The 17,597-nt window shown below is 38.9% G+C and overlaps 1 protein-coding gene across 2 annotated transcripts in view; it reads right to left on the minus strand.

The window, feature by feature from the left end:
• The window catches only part of CSE1L (chromosome segregation 1 like), a 46,739-nt gene that overhangs the window by 6,347 nt on the left and 22,795 nt on the right, over positions 1-17,597 (minus strand). For both annotated transcript variants that reach the window (XM_027046868.2, XM_053199840.1), the window contains exons 7-18: positions 16,972-17,079; positions 15,122-15,214; positions 12,352-12,519; positions 12,096-12,225; positions 9,978-10,043; positions 9,385-9,587; positions 8,570-8,654; positions 6,658-6,719; positions 5,371-5,507; positions 4,142-4,245; positions 2,402-2,499; positions 106-256 (exon numbers count right to left, since the gene is read on the minus strand). In XM_027046868.2, coding sequence (XP_026902669.1) covers positions 106-256; positions 2,402-2,499; positions 4,142-4,245; positions 5,371-5,507; positions 6,658-6,719; positions 8,570-8,654; positions 9,385-9,587; positions 9,978-10,043; positions 12,096-12,225; positions 12,352-12,519; positions 15,122-15,214; positions 16,972-17,079 — 1,405 coding nt within the window. The remainder of the gene's footprint in view (positions 1-105; positions 257-2,401; positions 2,500-4,141; positions 4,246-5,370; positions 5,508-6,657; positions 6,720-8,569; positions 8,655-9,384; positions 9,588-9,977; positions 10,044-12,095; positions 12,226-12,351; positions 12,520-15,121; positions 15,215-16,971; positions 17,080-17,597) is intronic.

The raw sequence follows: 17,597 nt of genomic DNA on the forward strand, positions 1-17,597 counted from the left end.
GCCCACTCTACCCCCGCCGATTGCGCTTTCAAAAATAAACATTAAAAATCTTTTTTAAAAAATAGTTGTATTCGGTAATGAAGAAAGTAACTTCCTTTAACTTACCTTGAACATCATTTTGTAAAATTTCAGTAAACACGAGAAACAAAGCTTCCTCAAAATTTACAACAGCAGCAGGGTTAGCTTTGCAAGTTATTCTTATGGATAAACATATTGCTTCAAACATGTAGTGATTGAAGTGAGGTTTGCTTGGGTTCTGAAATTAAAAACGAAAGCTTATTACTGACTATATTAAGTATCTAAAATAAAACACACCTACCCTTTCTAGAACACAGTAAAAGGCCATCTTTTTTAAAAAAATCAGTATTAAAGCATTGATTACACTTGCCTGCATATATGCTGAAGTTTTATAATTAACTTTAAAATTCAGAAAATACTGCCTTTTTCCTCGGAATTAAAAAAAAAAACATTTTTTATTTGAGATACAGAGGGAGAGAGACCGAGCACAGGAGGGGCAGAGAGAGAGGGAGACACAGAATCCGAAGAAAGCTCCAGGCTCTGAGCTGTCAGCACACAGCCTGACGAGGAGCTCGAACTTGCAAACCTCGAGGTCATAACCCGAGCTGAAGTTGGACGCTCAGCCGGCTGAGCCACCCAAGCACCCCACCTCACCTTTTTTTTTTTTTAATGGGCAAAATCCACCACGAAAAATACCTCTGAGTCACAGATTACTACACAAGCATCAGCTCCCAGGGCTGTGAGGAACTTGTCTAAAACCCATGTGCTCTAGAGCCATCACTATAAACAGTGGTGGAAGAAGCAAGCAGGGACATGTTAAGTCCTGGCTATGCCACTAGCCTTGTGTGGGACGCCTCAGGCAAACCTTAACTTCTATGGGCCTCAATGTCTATATCTACAGAGTGACAATCCTTTTTAATTTTTTTTTGACGCTTATTTTTGAGAGCGAGTGAGCGAGCGAGGGTGGGGCAGAGAGAGAGGGAGACACAGAATCCAAAGCAGACTCCAGGCTCTGAGCTGTCAGTACAGAGCCTGACGTGGGGCTCGAACTCATGACTGCAAGATCATGACCTGAGCTGAAGTCGGACACTTAACCGATTGAGCGACTAGGCACCCCTGAGTGACAATCCTTTCTATCAGTGGTTTTCAATGGTTTTTAAAGGAACATAACCCTGTTTTCCTTCAAACGAAATCCTTCTCGAAAGGCTACCACAGAAAGTAGATGAACGCAAGAGATGGTTGGGGGAGGCCCCAATGTGTCTTCTATCTTAATCTTCCAAGGCCCAAAGCAGTGCAACACCCTTACCCAGAACCCAGTGAGAAAATGATCCTTCTCCAAAGTCCTTGTAACAGTTCCAAGAATTTATCTCCTTTCCATAGAGTAATTAGGAACAGGCATCTAAAAAGGAGTTTTGGCAGCCTTAAAAGGACTTTTATTTTCTAAAACTTAGTGTCAACAAATAGGAATCAAATTATCTATAAAATTTTTAATCAAAGGAATGAAATTTACTTGGGGGAAATAAGAATAAAGAGGACCAGGGGTGCCTGGGTGGCTTAGTTGATTAAGTGCCAGACTTCAGCTCAGGTCATGATCTCGCAGTCTGTGAGTTCGAGCCCCACGTGGGGCTCTGTGCTGACAGCCCAGAGCCTGGAGCCTGCTTCGGATTCTGTGTCTCCATCTCTCTCTGCCCCTCCCCTGCTCATGCTCTGTCTCTCTCAAAAATAAATTTTTTAAAAATTAAAAAAAAAAAAAAAAAAAAAGAATAAAGAAGACCAGACACAAAGGTCTGCACTGTTTTACAGAAGTCTAAGTAAGCAGCCTCTGTGTCCACTTGGTACAAAGTCTGCTTTCCTCCATCTAAGATCAGTCATCTTACTTTTTCAATTTTATTTAATAAAACGTTACTTTTTTGTTCTTAATTTTTTTTTAAACGTTTATTTTTGAGAGAGACAGAGACAGAATGCGAGTGGTTAGGGGCAGAGAGAGAGGGAGACACAGAATCCGGAGCAGGCTCCAGGCTCTGAGCTGTCAGCACAGAGCCCAATACGGGGCTCAAACTCACAAGCTGTGAGATCATGACCTGAACTGAAGTCGGACGCTCAACCGACTGAGCCACCCAGGCGCCTCAATGAAACGTTACTTTTAAAGTGAGAATAAATTAAATGAAACATTTTCAAGTTACTGGGCCTGCACTTAAAGGCGAGTGCTGCTAGGTCTCCAATCTAGTGACTCTCCACACTTCTCATATGTGTATTAATTGTTGGTCAGGAAGAATTCAGGGAACTTTTCCTATGCCCAGTCTATTGCCAGGGAATTCTGAGGCTCAAATAGTTTGAAGCGTAAGTTAAAAAGCAACTGCACTTTTAAAACTGATCTTGTTACCTTACTAACAGCTAATAGCTTCTGTGTAAGCTGAGTGATGAGGGTGGGGATGTAGGGGATTATGGCTTCTTGTAGGAGGGAAAAACTTCTCATGATAGCTGTAAAATATAAAAACAGCAAAAGTAAATAGTTAAACTTCAGAATAAAATCGTGATTAAGGAAAAAAAGTCCACTGATTCATCACCAAAACTTTAAGACCCTTAAGTAACCCCCAGATAGCTCTCTGTATTTCAAAATAATCTAACTTTCCTTTCATCTTAAAATTAGGCCAGGGATTGACAATAAAATCTAGAGTGCTAGGAAATATTACTTTCAGAAGGCCTAAGGCTTAAAAGAATTAAAAAAGGGACAAGAAAAAGTAGTAAGTGACTAAAGAGGCAGACACAGAGCAGGAAAAAGGGTAGAATGACTGGGGGAGGGGGCGGGGAGGAACGACAGTAGCTGGAAGGGAGTGCAGTTTCCAGTGTCTTTCACTTAGAAATCAGTGGCAGGAAATGTTTAGCCCTAGCCTAATGGACACATCACAGCCCACCAAAAACTGAGAAAAGGCCACTGCCCATCTCCCCACAAAAAGAGAGATTAGGAGCCTAAAAAAAATCTAAAAATACATGTAAAGCTATGGAGGTTCCATACTGCAAGAATACAGCCCAATAAATGCCTAAAAACATTTTGCACAGATTACTAAGCTTAAAATATAAATAACTGTTTCTGCATGAGTAAAATAGATGTTTACTAAGTATAGCCACTACTACATGCCAAGCAAGAGAGCACAAAAAGTCATCATCTCATCTCCTCAACTTTGTGGATGTTTCTCCTACCTGAAGCAGACTCACCTCCAACTAGCTAACCACTGCTTATCCCTCACTTCCTAGAGAAAGCTTTTCCTGAGCTCAGTTTAAGGGGCTTAGAGGATGGATCGGTTCCCCTCCTCTGGGCTGGCAGAGTCCATTCACTCATTCATCCAACAATATTCATTGAGAAGGTATTACATACAGGTGCTCCTTGTATAGTCCAGGAACACAGTAATGGGACCACATGCCAGGTAACCTCACAGAAATGGACGTTAAACAACAGTAATCACACATCACTGTTGGGAAAAGAACGATACTGAAAACACACACGGATACACACCTATCCACATACATAAACACACGTGTACACACAAACACACAACACATGCCAGGGGCCCTGATTGGCCACGAGGGACAGTTTGTTTGAAAAACATCTATGAGTCAGACACAGCTAGGCTCTTGGAACGTGACAGTGAATAAGACTGAAATTGCCCCTCGAGTCAGAGCTGTCCGCACGACACTCTCCTAATGTAGCACCGGGCAGATGGTTTATAGCTGCCTGTGTCCTCGGCAGTAGCTCTATGAAGGCAGATCTGTGTGGAGTCTCTCAAGGGCATCCAGGTTGCACAGCAAAGATGTAACCTAGCATGCCACCAAGAAATGTCTGATCTGAGCTCTGCCCCCAAATTCAATCTAGGTAAAGAAGGGAGTTTGCTACTTTTTAACAAGAGGAGTATCTACATCAAACTAGGGTAGACTTTTTTTCTGAAAACACTTGTTTTAATATAATAGTAAACCAAACATTTTCCACGTAAAGATATCTAAACCTACCGACTTCATAGCCAACAGTATCTGGTCCATGGACTATGAAACCTGAGTACAACTCAGTATTTACCCCTGTAATCGGAGACGGGATTCTTATAGTCTGTACACCAGGGGAACGGCCTACCTTTCATAATATATTCATTTTCTGAAGAGCCAGGAAGTGTGAGAGCTTTGAAAAGGTTTGTTAGCAGAATCTCAACAAACGGTGCGATTTCTGCGGCTGTAAAGCTATAGATGAAAAAACAGCTTTCAGTCACTGCCAACTCTTGAGCTTGTCACTCTGGAATACCCTTGACAACCACTAAATCACACTTCTTGGCATAAGAGTAAGCCATCTCCCACCACTGATAATCAGCTGACAGCTTAGGAAAGTAACTGTTTACATGTGTTCATGTTAAGTCCCTAAAAAGGGCACATCTGTGATCAAACACAAACCAAAAGCCAGGCAAACCCGACATCATCCAAAGCCATTCAGGTCGTCCTTGGTTCCTATCCATCACTGTCGAGAACAGTACTCAGACTCTCAGGGTCTCGGTCATTTGTTTTTCCCGGAGGTGGAACAGATTCATAACTTCTGCATGAATTCCGGGCCTGAAGACAGGTACTGGTCTGACTCACCTCAGAGGATGTCCTTTCAACCCTTAATTGGTCACTGAGAAGATCTGTACTTCAAGTTCTTGATGAAGAAAAGAACCTAGAATTGTTTTCCATCTCTCACCCAAAGCTCAGTTTCAAGAAATAACACTGGTGGATAATGGCCTGAAAGATCTGCAGACCGTCCATCCCTCTACATTTATCCTCGGATCAGGCCAGAAGAGCTACCGCCTAGGTAGCTTTCTTTCACTCAGCTATGTCATATCTCCGCAAAGAGTAAAAACACCAGGTAAAAACAACACTGTCGCGTGACGGTGCTAAGACCACTCCCTTAATGAAGGCCCATTTCTGAGATGCCTTCTGAGGAACTGTTTTAAGTTGAATCTCAAGGACACCGAAAATTTTAACTGACCAAGTTCCTCTCTTTGCCTTGGTTTGCCAGAAGACAGCACATAAATTTCAGGAGCTTCCTTAATTCCTGTATAGGATCCTCTGACACCTATTTCCTTTTAGTAACCTTACCCCGTTATTTCCCTTTGCTCCGATTTCCTGTTTAACTTTTTGCCATTATGTATCTTCATAGCATACTGCTTCATCCTTCTAGACTGACACACAGTATAAATAAATGAGGAAAAAGTACACATTTATTTTTCAAACTACTAATGAAATTATGAATATAGTCAAAGAGATCTCTGACAGCACAGAACAGTTCCCACCCCAAGCTGAAAAAATAAAAATTGCTTAGAATCAAATACTTACAGAGTGGCGTTGTTAGGTCCTCTCATAGTAAACAGCCTCTCAAGTGCATGTGCCGCGTAAGTATGGACAACAATGCTTTCAGCCTGAAGGTGATTAATCAAGAGAGGAATGGAGACTAAAAGATGCTCTTTTGGTACCTGAAAAACACAGTAACGTGCAAGCTTTAACTCAATGGTGCTACCTTAGAGTAAAAGACAACTGGAATAGAAGGGCTTGACGATTCTAGAAAGTGTTTTTTCAGCTGTTACAATGGGAGATGATACGGTTGAGAAATTAAAACTTCTATCTCCACGTAATGATTCAATTCATGTTAACTTTTCTTATTCTCCTTCTCTGAGCATTAAACTACGGTTAGAGTAAAATCTTACAGATAAAAAAAGAAGCACACCATAAAATAATATGGATAAGCACACTAACTTCATTACTACTAAGAATTATACTTTTCACTAGCAGGTAGTTCTTGGAAAAGTTATTCAAGCTCTTTGTGCCTCATTTTTTCTTCTAAAAAAAGAGGTGGGGGCAAAGATAAGAATACTAATCTTCATTAGAAGCCTCTAAAAATTTAGAACACCCATTCATTACTCTTTAAAATAGAACAGCTTCACAAGGTTGCATGTAACCCTGGTAACTACCTGCCAAAGACATAAAAATTATAAATCAAGAAATTAAAGAATCATCCATAGGAAATAAACTGTGGCATATTCTTATGATGGGATACTACACAACTATTAAAAAATGAACTACGTCTACTAAAATGAGTAACTCTCAAAAACAATGTTAGGCACACACAAAAAAAACAAGATGTGTAGACCAAACCTACAGCATATCATTTATACAAATAAAATTTTAAGCCTATAAAATACTACAGAATTTTTGTGGAAACAAGTTATGTAGTAAAACCATAAACACACGAGAATAAAATTGGCCAAAAATACAATGTGAGAAACTCCACAAGACAAATGACTGGTTTCTCCAAGAACTAATAGTCACAAGAAAGGGGAAGGAGGACCTCTCTGTTGTAAAATAAGAGATAAGAGACAATCAACCATAAAAAATGTGTGTACCTTGTTTGGATCCCAATTTTTATTAAAATCACTATATAATGATATTTTTGAGACAAAGGAGAAAAATAAGCATGGTCTGGATCGTAAGTTCTTAAGAAATTATTGTTAATTCTGTTAGATATGGATGTCAAGTATGACTGCACGGCAGGGAGAGAAGCTGGTATACAATAAAACTCTTAAGAGATTAACTGGTATTAAGACATGTAATTCAAAAGCTACTTACTTGATTCCTAAAAATCATTATGTATTTGATACCATCAGCTTTAAGGACAGGAAATTCATTCACTATTAAAAAAATAAAGCCATAGTTATTTAAGTGCTAAAGACCACTACTCCCAAATTGGTGACATTATTGGATCTTTGAAACAGTTTGGTAACCAAAATGTCAAGTAACTGAAACTTAATTACATAAAGATCTACTATGTAGTTATTAGTAAGATTATGAGTAATTTTATTTTTTCCCCTTGTTAAGTTTCATTACAAATGAACATGTACTACTTACATAACTGAAGGACCACAAACTAATGACCATGTATCAACTTCTTCCTAGAAAGGAAGCTATTCTGAATCAAGAGTATGTGTCTCTGGATAGAATTTGCTTTAATATTTGTACTACCGAAGTGAGCAATGGCTGGGATTTGCTTTAAACTACTCTAATTATGGGAAAATTAGTAAAAAAGATAGAATACTGGTCAATTATTAAAAATTCTTGAATCTATCCAGATTCAAGGTACATTAAAATATTCTCCCTTTCAGTGTATTTAAAAATCCATACAAAAGTATTTTTTTCTTTCTTTATTTTTAATATTTATTTTAAGAGAGAGAGAGAGAGAGAGAGAGAGAGAGAATTCCAAGGAGGCTCCATGCTGTCAACACAGAGTCCAATGCTGGCCTTGATTCCACAAGACTTGAGCTGAAATCAACAGTCAGACACTTAATCAACTGAGCCACCCAGGTACCCCCAAAAGTTTTTTTAAAAAGGGATTAAAAAAAAGGGGGGGGGAATACATAAGGTATCTTAATCAACATACTTTCATAAACATAGAAAATTATCCTTAAGACTTACTCAGTTTCAAGTACTTTAAATTTGCTTCAATTTTTAAGATTTCAGTTTTTATTTTTTTCTGCCATTAAATATAAAAATATTTTTAAAAATTTTAAAATTCATTGTCAATTGGCTAACATACAGTGTAAAGTGTGTTCTTGGTTTTTGAAGTAGATTCCCATGCTTCATCACTTACACACAACACCCAGTGCTCATCCCAACAAGTGCCCTCCTCAATGCTCATCACCCATTTTCCCCTCTCCTGCCCGCCCTCCCCTCCCCCATCCACCCTCAGTTTGTTCTCTGTATTTAAGAGTCTCTTCTGGTTTGCCTCTCTCCCTCTCTGTAACTATTTTTTTTTTCCCCTTCCCTTGGGGAAGACGATGGGGGCATGGTCTTCTATTAAGTTTCTCAAGGTCAACGTATGAGTAGGATTTCGGTTTTTAAATAAGAAGGAAAAGAAAACTAAAGTATAATTCCTATAGGAATTTGTAGCTGAGCTACAAATTTAGTTTTAGTCGTTCCCATTTTCCTTCTACACAAGCAACTTCTTCTTTAGACTGTTCATTTCAACTGGGCAAGATCTGGGGAAACCATGTGAGACTTTATTCAGTAAAAGAAGTAACTGCAACAAGCATAGGAGCCATTTTTTTGAGTGTCATGGTGATGCAGAATCCGTTATGACTTTTGCCATAATGTTAGTTATTTTGCAGTATAAAATAACAAGCAGGGGTGCCTGGCCTGGCTCAGTTGGTAAGAGCACGTGAATCTTGATCTCAGGGGATCATGAGTTCAACTCCCACACTGGGTGTAGAGATTACTTTACATACATACATACATACATACATACATACCATTGCAAGTAAAAAATGTTGTAAGCTGTATAAAAAACATTTTTAACAGGGAAGCCTAGGTGGCTCAGTCAGTTAAGGGTCCCAAATCTTGATTTCAGCTCTGGTCTGGACTCCATGGGGTTCATGGGATTGAGTCCTACATTGGGCTCTGCACTAATAGCGTGGAGCCTGCTTGGGATTCTCTCTCTCCCCCTCTCTCTCAAAATATATTAACCACCCCCCCCCCGCCAACTCACCGTTAGCTGATTTTAAATCGGGGAGAATGTGATTCACAAAGAACTCAGTCAGGTTTACAAGTTCATTTGCTTGTGTAATTCCATGCTGAAAAACAAATTTTTAATATGATAAAATAAAATGAAATACTTCTATCTATCTAACACATAAGAAATTAAGGCAACTTTTAAAAAACAGGTTAAAAATGGAGATGAACACTTCAAATCACAACTGCTTAAATATATTAAAAAAAAAAAACAAGACTTTTTTAATAAACAAGAAAGAAGCGTCCCTAAATTAAAGAACAGCTAAATTTAAATTTAGCACATTTTATACACCAAGTCTCAGTGAAGGGAATCCATCAGTTTTTTGTCCAGGAGAAAATGAAGTGCTTCATACATCAATGTCAACTCATCTTTGGAGACTATATGATTCTCATCAGAACAAACAGGTTACCTAGCAGAGTAGGCTGCATCATTAGAAATCTATTACTTCTTTCTGATTTCTGTGGTTACCACCAAGACTATTTAAAAAATTTTTTTAACGTTTATTCATTTTTGAGAGACAGAGTGCGAGCAGGAGAGGAGCAGAGACAAAGAAAAAGGGGGGGGGAGGGGGAGAGGGAAAGGAAGAGACAGAGACAGAGACAGAGACAGAGACAGAGAGAGAATCCAAAGTAGGCTCCAGGCTCAGAGCTGTCAGCACAGAGCCTGACGCGGGGCTCGAACTCACTGACCTGATCATGACCTAAGCTGAAGTAGGATGCTTAACCAACTGACCCACCCAGGTGCCCCACCAGCAAGTCTATTTTAGAAACAAAACTACATTGAAGATTCACCTTCTGTGTTTGGGCTTTTGATGCCAACGATGTCACGAGGTAAATGGCTGCATCTTTGTGTTTCCAGTTGACAGACGGATTTTTTGCATATTCCTGCAGCATGGAATTAACATAACCAGAGAAGATTCCTGTCACGGGTCCCTCAAAAAACTTGCACAATCCTCGTACCAGATCACAAGCAGCCCTGCGTCTAGTATCAATATCTATAAAATCAAAGGGAAATATATCACAGGATAAAGAAACCACCAACTGATCAAGATTATAAGGCAAAAAATTGCCATTTGATAGCTATCAACAACATAAACAATGAAAAAGACCATTATTTTATTCACAAGACACACAAGAATGGGAATGAAACTAAAAAGATTATCGTAGTAGTTACACACTAATAAGTATGTAAGAGACAGAGGACATTCAATGCTGGACACTTGGATAGAACTCAGACGAGAACTGCTCTTAAAGGTGTACAAATTAAAGGAAGAAAGGCAGTTGAGACAACACACTTACTCTGACTACTCCTCCTCCCCACAGTGACAAGAACTACTTTAAAGTGCCTTGCTATCAGACTAACAGTTAAAAACCAAAATACATACCAGATCCTTCCAAATCTCTCCTTATGTACTCCTCAGAATTATCTTCAAAGGCTTCTTCATCAGCAGCTACAAAGAGAGATGGCATTTCAAATAACCCCTCAAAAGACATGACAAGCCACTGTACTTTCATAACTGAGTACACAGAAGAGTATGTAGACGTGCCATGTTTTATAGCAAAGTGTTCCTAACAAATGACGACTTGGTGTATTCTTTTTTTAAAAATGCTTATTCATTTTGAGAGAGTGACAGCAAGAGCAAGACAGAGCATGAGCATGTGAGCTGGAGAGGGACAGAGAGAATCCCAAGCAGGATCCACGCTGTCAGCGCAAAGCCCAACACGGGACTTGATCTCACAACCGTGAGATCATAACCTGAACTGAAATCAAGAGCTGGAAGCTAAACTGAGCCACCCAAGCTTATATATATTTCGTTTATTCTTAATCATTACTTAGAGCACAAATGCCACCCTGAGAGGGTAAGTATAGGTAATTCACACAGCTCACCTGTTCTAATGTGATAGTGTCCCCAGAACGGGACTTTAACCACCAACATCAAAAAGGTGACTGCTGGAGCCCAAGCTAGGGATGCCAACTTTTTATTCTGCTAAATAAGGACATTAAAAAACCAAACAGCCTAACAAATATAACCACCATTATTTCATAAAAGTCATTTCCACACCAATAAAAGTAGGATGGACAATATCAGAATAAAGATCTGTCCTTTATAGTTTCATGAAAAAAACACAAAAGGAAATAAACCCTTACATGATATTGTCCTTTATTCCTTTTAGTTCCTGATAATTTGAGAACCACTGATCTAATAAATACTTTAACATAAAACACAATTCCTTCCATATTTACTACCTGTCCTTCTCAGCTCTAAGAAGGAGAGACAATTTGTACACTAATACTCTTAAGACTCTCTTAACCTTAATTACAAACTAGGTGGGCTTCAGCTCTGTATTTACAGGTTATCAATCACTTCCACTCTCAACTACACTGTTTGAAAACTGCTATCTGCCTTGGTGAAACACTATCTCAAACAACACCATCCTGGATGGTTTACTTTCTTATCCATGGAATAGGAATTTTTTTAGTCTTATTCAACATTTCTGTGAAAAACCCTCCACAGTGTAAAACAAACCTCACCACAGTGATACAAATGTCTTTTGTTTTTAAAATTTATTTTTTAATGTTTTATTCAGTTTTTTTTGAGACACACACACACAGTGAGCGGGGGAGAGGCAGAGAGAGAGGGAGACACAGAATCCGAAGCAGCCTCTAGGCTCTGAGCTGTCAGCACGGCACCCCACACAGGGCTCAAACCCACGAACTGTGAGATCACAACCTGAACCAAAGTCGGATACTTAACCGACTGAGCCACCCAGGCCCCCCCTCACAAATATCTTTTAAACTACACTTTGTCTTAGTGTAGAAAATAGGCAGTAAGTGGGGGAACCCCAGTGGCTCAGTCGGTTAAGCATCTGACTCTTGGTTTCAGCTCATGTGATGATCTCACGAGATCAAAACCTGGCATCGGTCTCCTCGCTGACAGTGTGAAGCCAGCTTGGGATTCTCTCAAAATAAACAAACATTTTTTTCAGAAATAGGCAAATAAGTGACCTGCAGAAGTTTTAATTAGCAATAAGAAAAAAATCAGACTGGCTTCCTGGGTGGCTCAGTTGATTCAGCGTCCAATTCTTGTTCAGCTCAGGATTCTCTCTCCTCCTGCCCCTCCCCTGCCAGTGTGGCATGTGAGCTCTCTCTAAAAATAAATAAGTTAAACTTAAAAAAACTAGGGCGCCTGAGTGGCTCAGTTGGCTAAGTGTCTGACTTTGGCTTAGGTCATAATCTTGTGGTTCATGGGTTCGAGCCCCCACATCAGGCTCTCTGGTGTCAGAGCAGAGCCAGCTTTAGATCCTTTGTCTTCCTCTACCCCTCCCCCACCTGCACGTGTGTATACTCTCACTCTCGCAAAAATAAACATTTAAAAAAAATCAGACTCAATATATTATATAAAAAGCAGCAGGGAACAGACTTACTAAACTTATACTAACATACTCTTTAAAAAAACAAGCTCTTAATCTTCTGAAAAGGCTTCAGACTTTGCCATAATTACCTCTAAATTCCATGTTAGGCACGATAACCTTTTCACAGATACTTGTCAGCGTGTTCTGGTCCTCAAACAGATTCTTATAGTGAGGTCTCTCACAAACTGAAGCCAGAAACTGAATTGCATTACTTACTAACTGGGAAAAAACAAAAACAAAAACACAAAAACAGGCATATTTTTAAGAGCAAAACTAAATCATTTCTTTCTTGGGGGAGGTAGGGAGGGAATGTCTTAATTATCTGTCTCTCCACCATCATCTTACCAAGTCATATTTAACCTCTTGACCTGTTGTAACCAGTAAATTCCAGATGGCTGTGACAAAGCGAGGCAGGTACCGCTGAAATTCCTCATCATACTTCTGTGCATAGAGCGCAGCATTATCACAGATCTGGGATTTTAAGAGCTCCAACAAGCCGGCTTCCTCTTCATCCTCATATAAGAGAAAACAGAAAACTCAAACATACACGTATAATGTTATCATACATAGAGAATAGCTTTAATTCCTGAAACAAACTCCTTAAAAATGTAATCCAAAGCCTAGTGTTACAAATGGCATTGATGCCACTATCAATTTATTCATTTAGTCTTTCAAATACAGAACAAATGAAATACTTCTCATTTATTAATCAGTGAGAGTAATTTCAAGTTTTCAAGTTAAAAAGACTTTTCTTGGGGCACCTGGGTGGCTCAGTCGGTTAAGCATCCGACTTCGGCTCAGGTCACGATCTCGCGGTCCGTGAGTTCGAGCCCTGCGTCAGGCTCTGTGCTGACAGCTCAGAGCCTGGAGCCTGTTTCAGATTCTGTGTCTCCCTCTCTCTCTCTGACCCTCCCCCGTTCATGCTGTCTCTCCCTGTCTCAAAAATAAATAAACGTCAAAAAAAAATTAAAAAAAAAAAAAAAAAAGACTTTTCTTCAGGTTGTTGAATTATAAAATATTTACATGTTAAAGTGAAAATAATGTATTCCTACAGAAATCTAAATGATAAAAGCCATATCACACTTTCCTTTGCAACATGGTCAGGTGTCTTGCTATCTCCTCCCAAAAGGCTGTCACTTCAAATATATAAGATAATGCTGTAAGATTCTCACCAACAATACTCTGGTTATAAAGTATTAAACAGCAAACTAATTCAGGGGTCAAACTACGGTCTGCAGGCCTGCTGCCTATTTTTGTAAGTAAAGTTCTACTGAAATACAGCCTTGCTCATTCCTTCTTTACACTTATATAATTTATAGTATTGCCTATGGCTGCTTTCAACTCCAAATGGAGGGCTGAGTAGTTGGGACAGAGACTGTACAGCCCACAAAGCCAAAAATATTTACTACCTGAACCTTTACAGATAAAGTTTGCCAACCCCAATCTAAACCATGAAGGTCATTTATACGATGCTCTCTACTGTAACAGCAATCCATAAACACCTTTTAAGCTGTACCATGTGACAAAGAATTCAAATTTAGAAGAGATAAAAAGAACTCCCTAACAGGTGGCTCCTCAAGGCATAAACATAAGGAATGTTACATATTAAGAGGACATAAGGTATAACTGGTTAAACGGGCTAAGAGCTCCCTGTAAGAATCCTAGGTGAAAATCTTCCTTTAAAGTGTGAAGACGAGCTTTGTTTTTCTGAGTTTTTATTTCACTGGACTGAAAGAATTATGTCATAGGAACCATAGCTTTTTTTGTTGCTTTAGTCGGTAAATCTCAGAGAAAATTTGCTATACACCCACTGAAACAATTCTCTCTGCACCGCACTCCCCAAAATTGATTTGAATCACCTATTCTAATTTTATCTGAAATTGAAGCATTCTCAGTATTTTACTTTTTACGTTTTTTATTTCTTGGGAAAGAGGTAGTAGATCACGAATCGATTAATAAACAAACAAATGAGCAACACAAAGTAAGTGCCCTATGTTGGAAAGTATGCATTATTACAAACCCCAGACCAGAAACTATAACACATTACAAACCTTCATAATGTCCCCATTTTCCCATGCTGTGGATGCTTTTTAAAAAGAGGCTATTGTTGCAAAGGTTTATGTTTTCTTAGTATCTTCAGTGACGGTTTTCTATTTCATAAAATGGTCATAGTGTGAATACTCTGAGGCTTTCCTTTTATTTTTTTTTTTAATTTTTTTTTTTCAACGTTTATTTATTTTTGGGACAGAGAGAGACAGAGCATGAACGGGGGAGGGGCAGAGAGAGAGGGAGACACAGAATCGGAAACAGGCTCCAGGCTCTGAGCCATCAGCCCAGAGCCTGACGTGGGGCTCGAACTCACGGACCGCGAGATCATGACCTGGCTGAAGTCAGACGCTTAACCGACTGCGCCACCCAGGCGCCCCTGAGGCTTTCCTTTTAATAATGTAATGATATAGCCTTCTCTATAAATCACGGACCTACCTACACCAGGCCCACAAGAAGAGTAATTCTGTATGTTACAAATAACCAAACATAGAACATCCCACATAATTAAATATTACTTGCCTTCTTGGGTTCTACCTATCAACAGTGCAAGAGTAAAAAAAATTTTAAGATCCAGAATTTAATGTTCAGTGAAACAGGAGACTTTTGATCTCTGGGTCTTGAGTTCGAGCCCTATGTTGGGCAAAGTTTACTTGTGGGGCGCCTGGGTGGCTCAGTTGGTTAAGCGTCCGACTTCGGCTCAGGTCATGATCTCACGGTCCTTGAGTTCGAGCCCCGCGTCGGGCTCTGTGCTGACAGCTCAGAGCCTGGAGCCTATTTCAGATTCTGTGTCTACCTCTCTCTAACCCTCCCCCATTCATGCTCTGTCTCTCTCTGTCTCAAAAACAAATAAACGTTAAAAAAAAATTTAATTAATTAAAAAATAATAATAAAGTAAATGTTCTCAAATAACTATTTCATTTTTTGAAGTCTAATTATATTCCAAAGGTTTCAGAGGGCATTTTTTTTTTACATATTTAAAAACTGAGATATAATCAAAATCTAGTATTTCAAACAATTCTTCATTTAAAAAAAGGCTACTTGGGAAACATTTTAAAACAATACTTACATCAGTTTGTAGAAGCTTGTTATCTAATGTCAAGAGGGTATGAAAATTGTTCATCCAAGTTTCCATATTATCTTCAAAAAACTCAGGGAGATCCTAGAATAAACACTGACTTGAGACTTTTGATTAAAATAAATGTTATTTTAGTAAGTTTTGCCCCATGCCAAACATTTCCCACATACCTACTGCCTCAAGTCCACACTTTTCAGCCTGAGCCAACCATTAACTATTTAGACAAGACTTCTCTATTCCAGCTGGGTCTGGCAGCTGAATAAACCATTGTGTCTTATGTTTATACACTTTCAACCACAAAATGAGGCCACCTCTATTTCCTGTCCCAATCTAAATTTACTTTCTCTCGGAAGGTCTAAGACTGTATGAAACCTTTCCTTACAAAAACTCAGTGCTTACCAATATCTTCCTTTTCCTTTCTGAACTATCGCATTTATTGCAAGATGACCACCCATTCAAACTCATCATCTTACAGTTACTGATTTCCTGTGCCATAGTACTGCCTTTTTAATGAGGGATAAGCCCCCCAAGGTAAAGATTATATTTCCTCTTTTGGTTTCCTTAACTATGCCTAACAAGTTATTAAGAGCCTCAATTCTACCTGATTTCTAAAAATAGAATTCAAAAGAAGGTATAAGCAAAAATAGTAACATCCTTTAAGTAAAAATTTCTCAAACTGGTGTCCAGCGGAACACAGATGCAGATATGCCATTTTGGGATGTTCATCTCCTACTCCACCCATTCCTTTTAGAGAATGCTTTTCCTACCACTGTGAGTGTAGTCATGTTATGAGGATGACGTTCAGGTACTTGGCCCTGGCTCTGAGCAATGAAAAAGCCAAATACCTTCCTCCTGTCTATTTGACATCAAAGAATCAAAAGCAAGAAATACAACAAAACTGGGGCACCTGGGTGGCTCAGTCGGTTGAGCAACCAACTCTTGGTTTTGGCTCAGGTCATCATAGTTCGAGGGATGGAGCCCCCCATCAGGCTCTGTGTTAAGACCCTTCTCATTCTTGGAGCCCTGAATCTTAAAGTAACATTTCAAGAAAAAGAATGGAGGCCACTATCTCAGTAGCAAGAGGGGGACCAGACATTTTCTACTAGAAGTCCATGGCTGTGTTTCCTCTGAAATGCCACAAATTCTTACACCTTTCAACACCTGGCTCTTCAGCCTTCTGTCCCCTATGCTTTCAATAAAAGCCTTTTTGTATAAGCTAGCCAGAGACCTGTAACCAAATCATGGTTTCCCCAGTGTTAATATCCACTTAAATGAATAAAAGAGAAAGGCCTGAAAATGTGATCTCTCAGTGTCTTCAATACTGTATACAGGGTGACTCTCCAAAGCAGTGATTTAGGAAATGGGGTTTCTCTGAGTTATTGGACTACAAGAGAACACTACCTTTCCCCACAAAATACCCACTAGAAATATCCTAGAAATATCTCCAGAACAACTATAAAGTAGAACACTATTTGCAGACAAAAAATGGAGAAAGTCAGAGAAATACTAATTACTTTCTTTGCAGAAAAATCAATGCTGGCCAAGAAGTCTTTATCAATTCAGAACCTATATATTTGACATCAAAGAATCAAAAGCAAGTAACACAACAAAACTGGGGTGCCTGGGTGGCTCAATCGGTTGAGCATCCAACTCTTGGTTTCGGCTCAGGTCATCATAGCTCGTGGGATGGAGCTAACAGCTATATGTGCTATTATATGTGCTATATATTAGCTATCTGTGCTAACAGCATGGAGTCTGCTTGGGATTCATTCTCTCTCTCTCTCAAAATAAGTAAATAAACATAAAAAATAAAAAAAAAAAAGAAATGTAACAAAACTCACCTGAAAGTTTAAACTGTAGAACAATTTTGAGATAAGGATCAGGGAAGAAAAAAGAATCCTTAGGGCAGAGGCATCATTTGCATGGGTACTGCAGAGTTCAATAGTGGCCTTGGAAAGGAAATTAGGAACACAGTTTTAATGTTATATAAACTTTAGTCAAATAAGGTGAGACTACTTATATCTTCTCCAAAATTTACCTTTTAAATAGTATACGGTCATAGAAGAGATTCTGAAAAAATATATTACAACAGTATATATTTTTACATTGTCCATAATAGCACTACTAAAAAGTCCAATGTTAATTTTTCAAATAGATCCTTCTACTCTCCTTTGTGCATATAAATATATTACAAAATTGTCTTTATCTGCTCTCATTAAATAATTCCCCTGCCACCTGGCATTTAATTTGTTTCCAATTATTTATTATTCTAACTATAATAAACAGGCTTATCTAAAACTATGCATACCTTTAACTTTTGCAGTATGAAATTCTAGAAGTGTATTACCAAAGCAGAGCACTATGCTATGAGCACAGGTTTTGCAAGCCAGATAAAACTGGATATAATCCAGACTCTTGTTCATCATGAGCATTACTTTGAGCAATTATTTTACTGAGCCCCAATCTC

Source organism: Acinonyx jubatus, chromosome A3 (assembly GCF_027475565.1).
Source record: "Acinonyx jubatus isolate Ajub_Pintada_27869175 chromosome A3, VMU_Ajub_asm_v1.0, whole genome shotgun sequence".
Lineage (NCBI taxonomy): Eukaryota > Metazoa > Chordata > Mammalia > Carnivora > Felidae > Acinonyx > Acinonyx jubatus.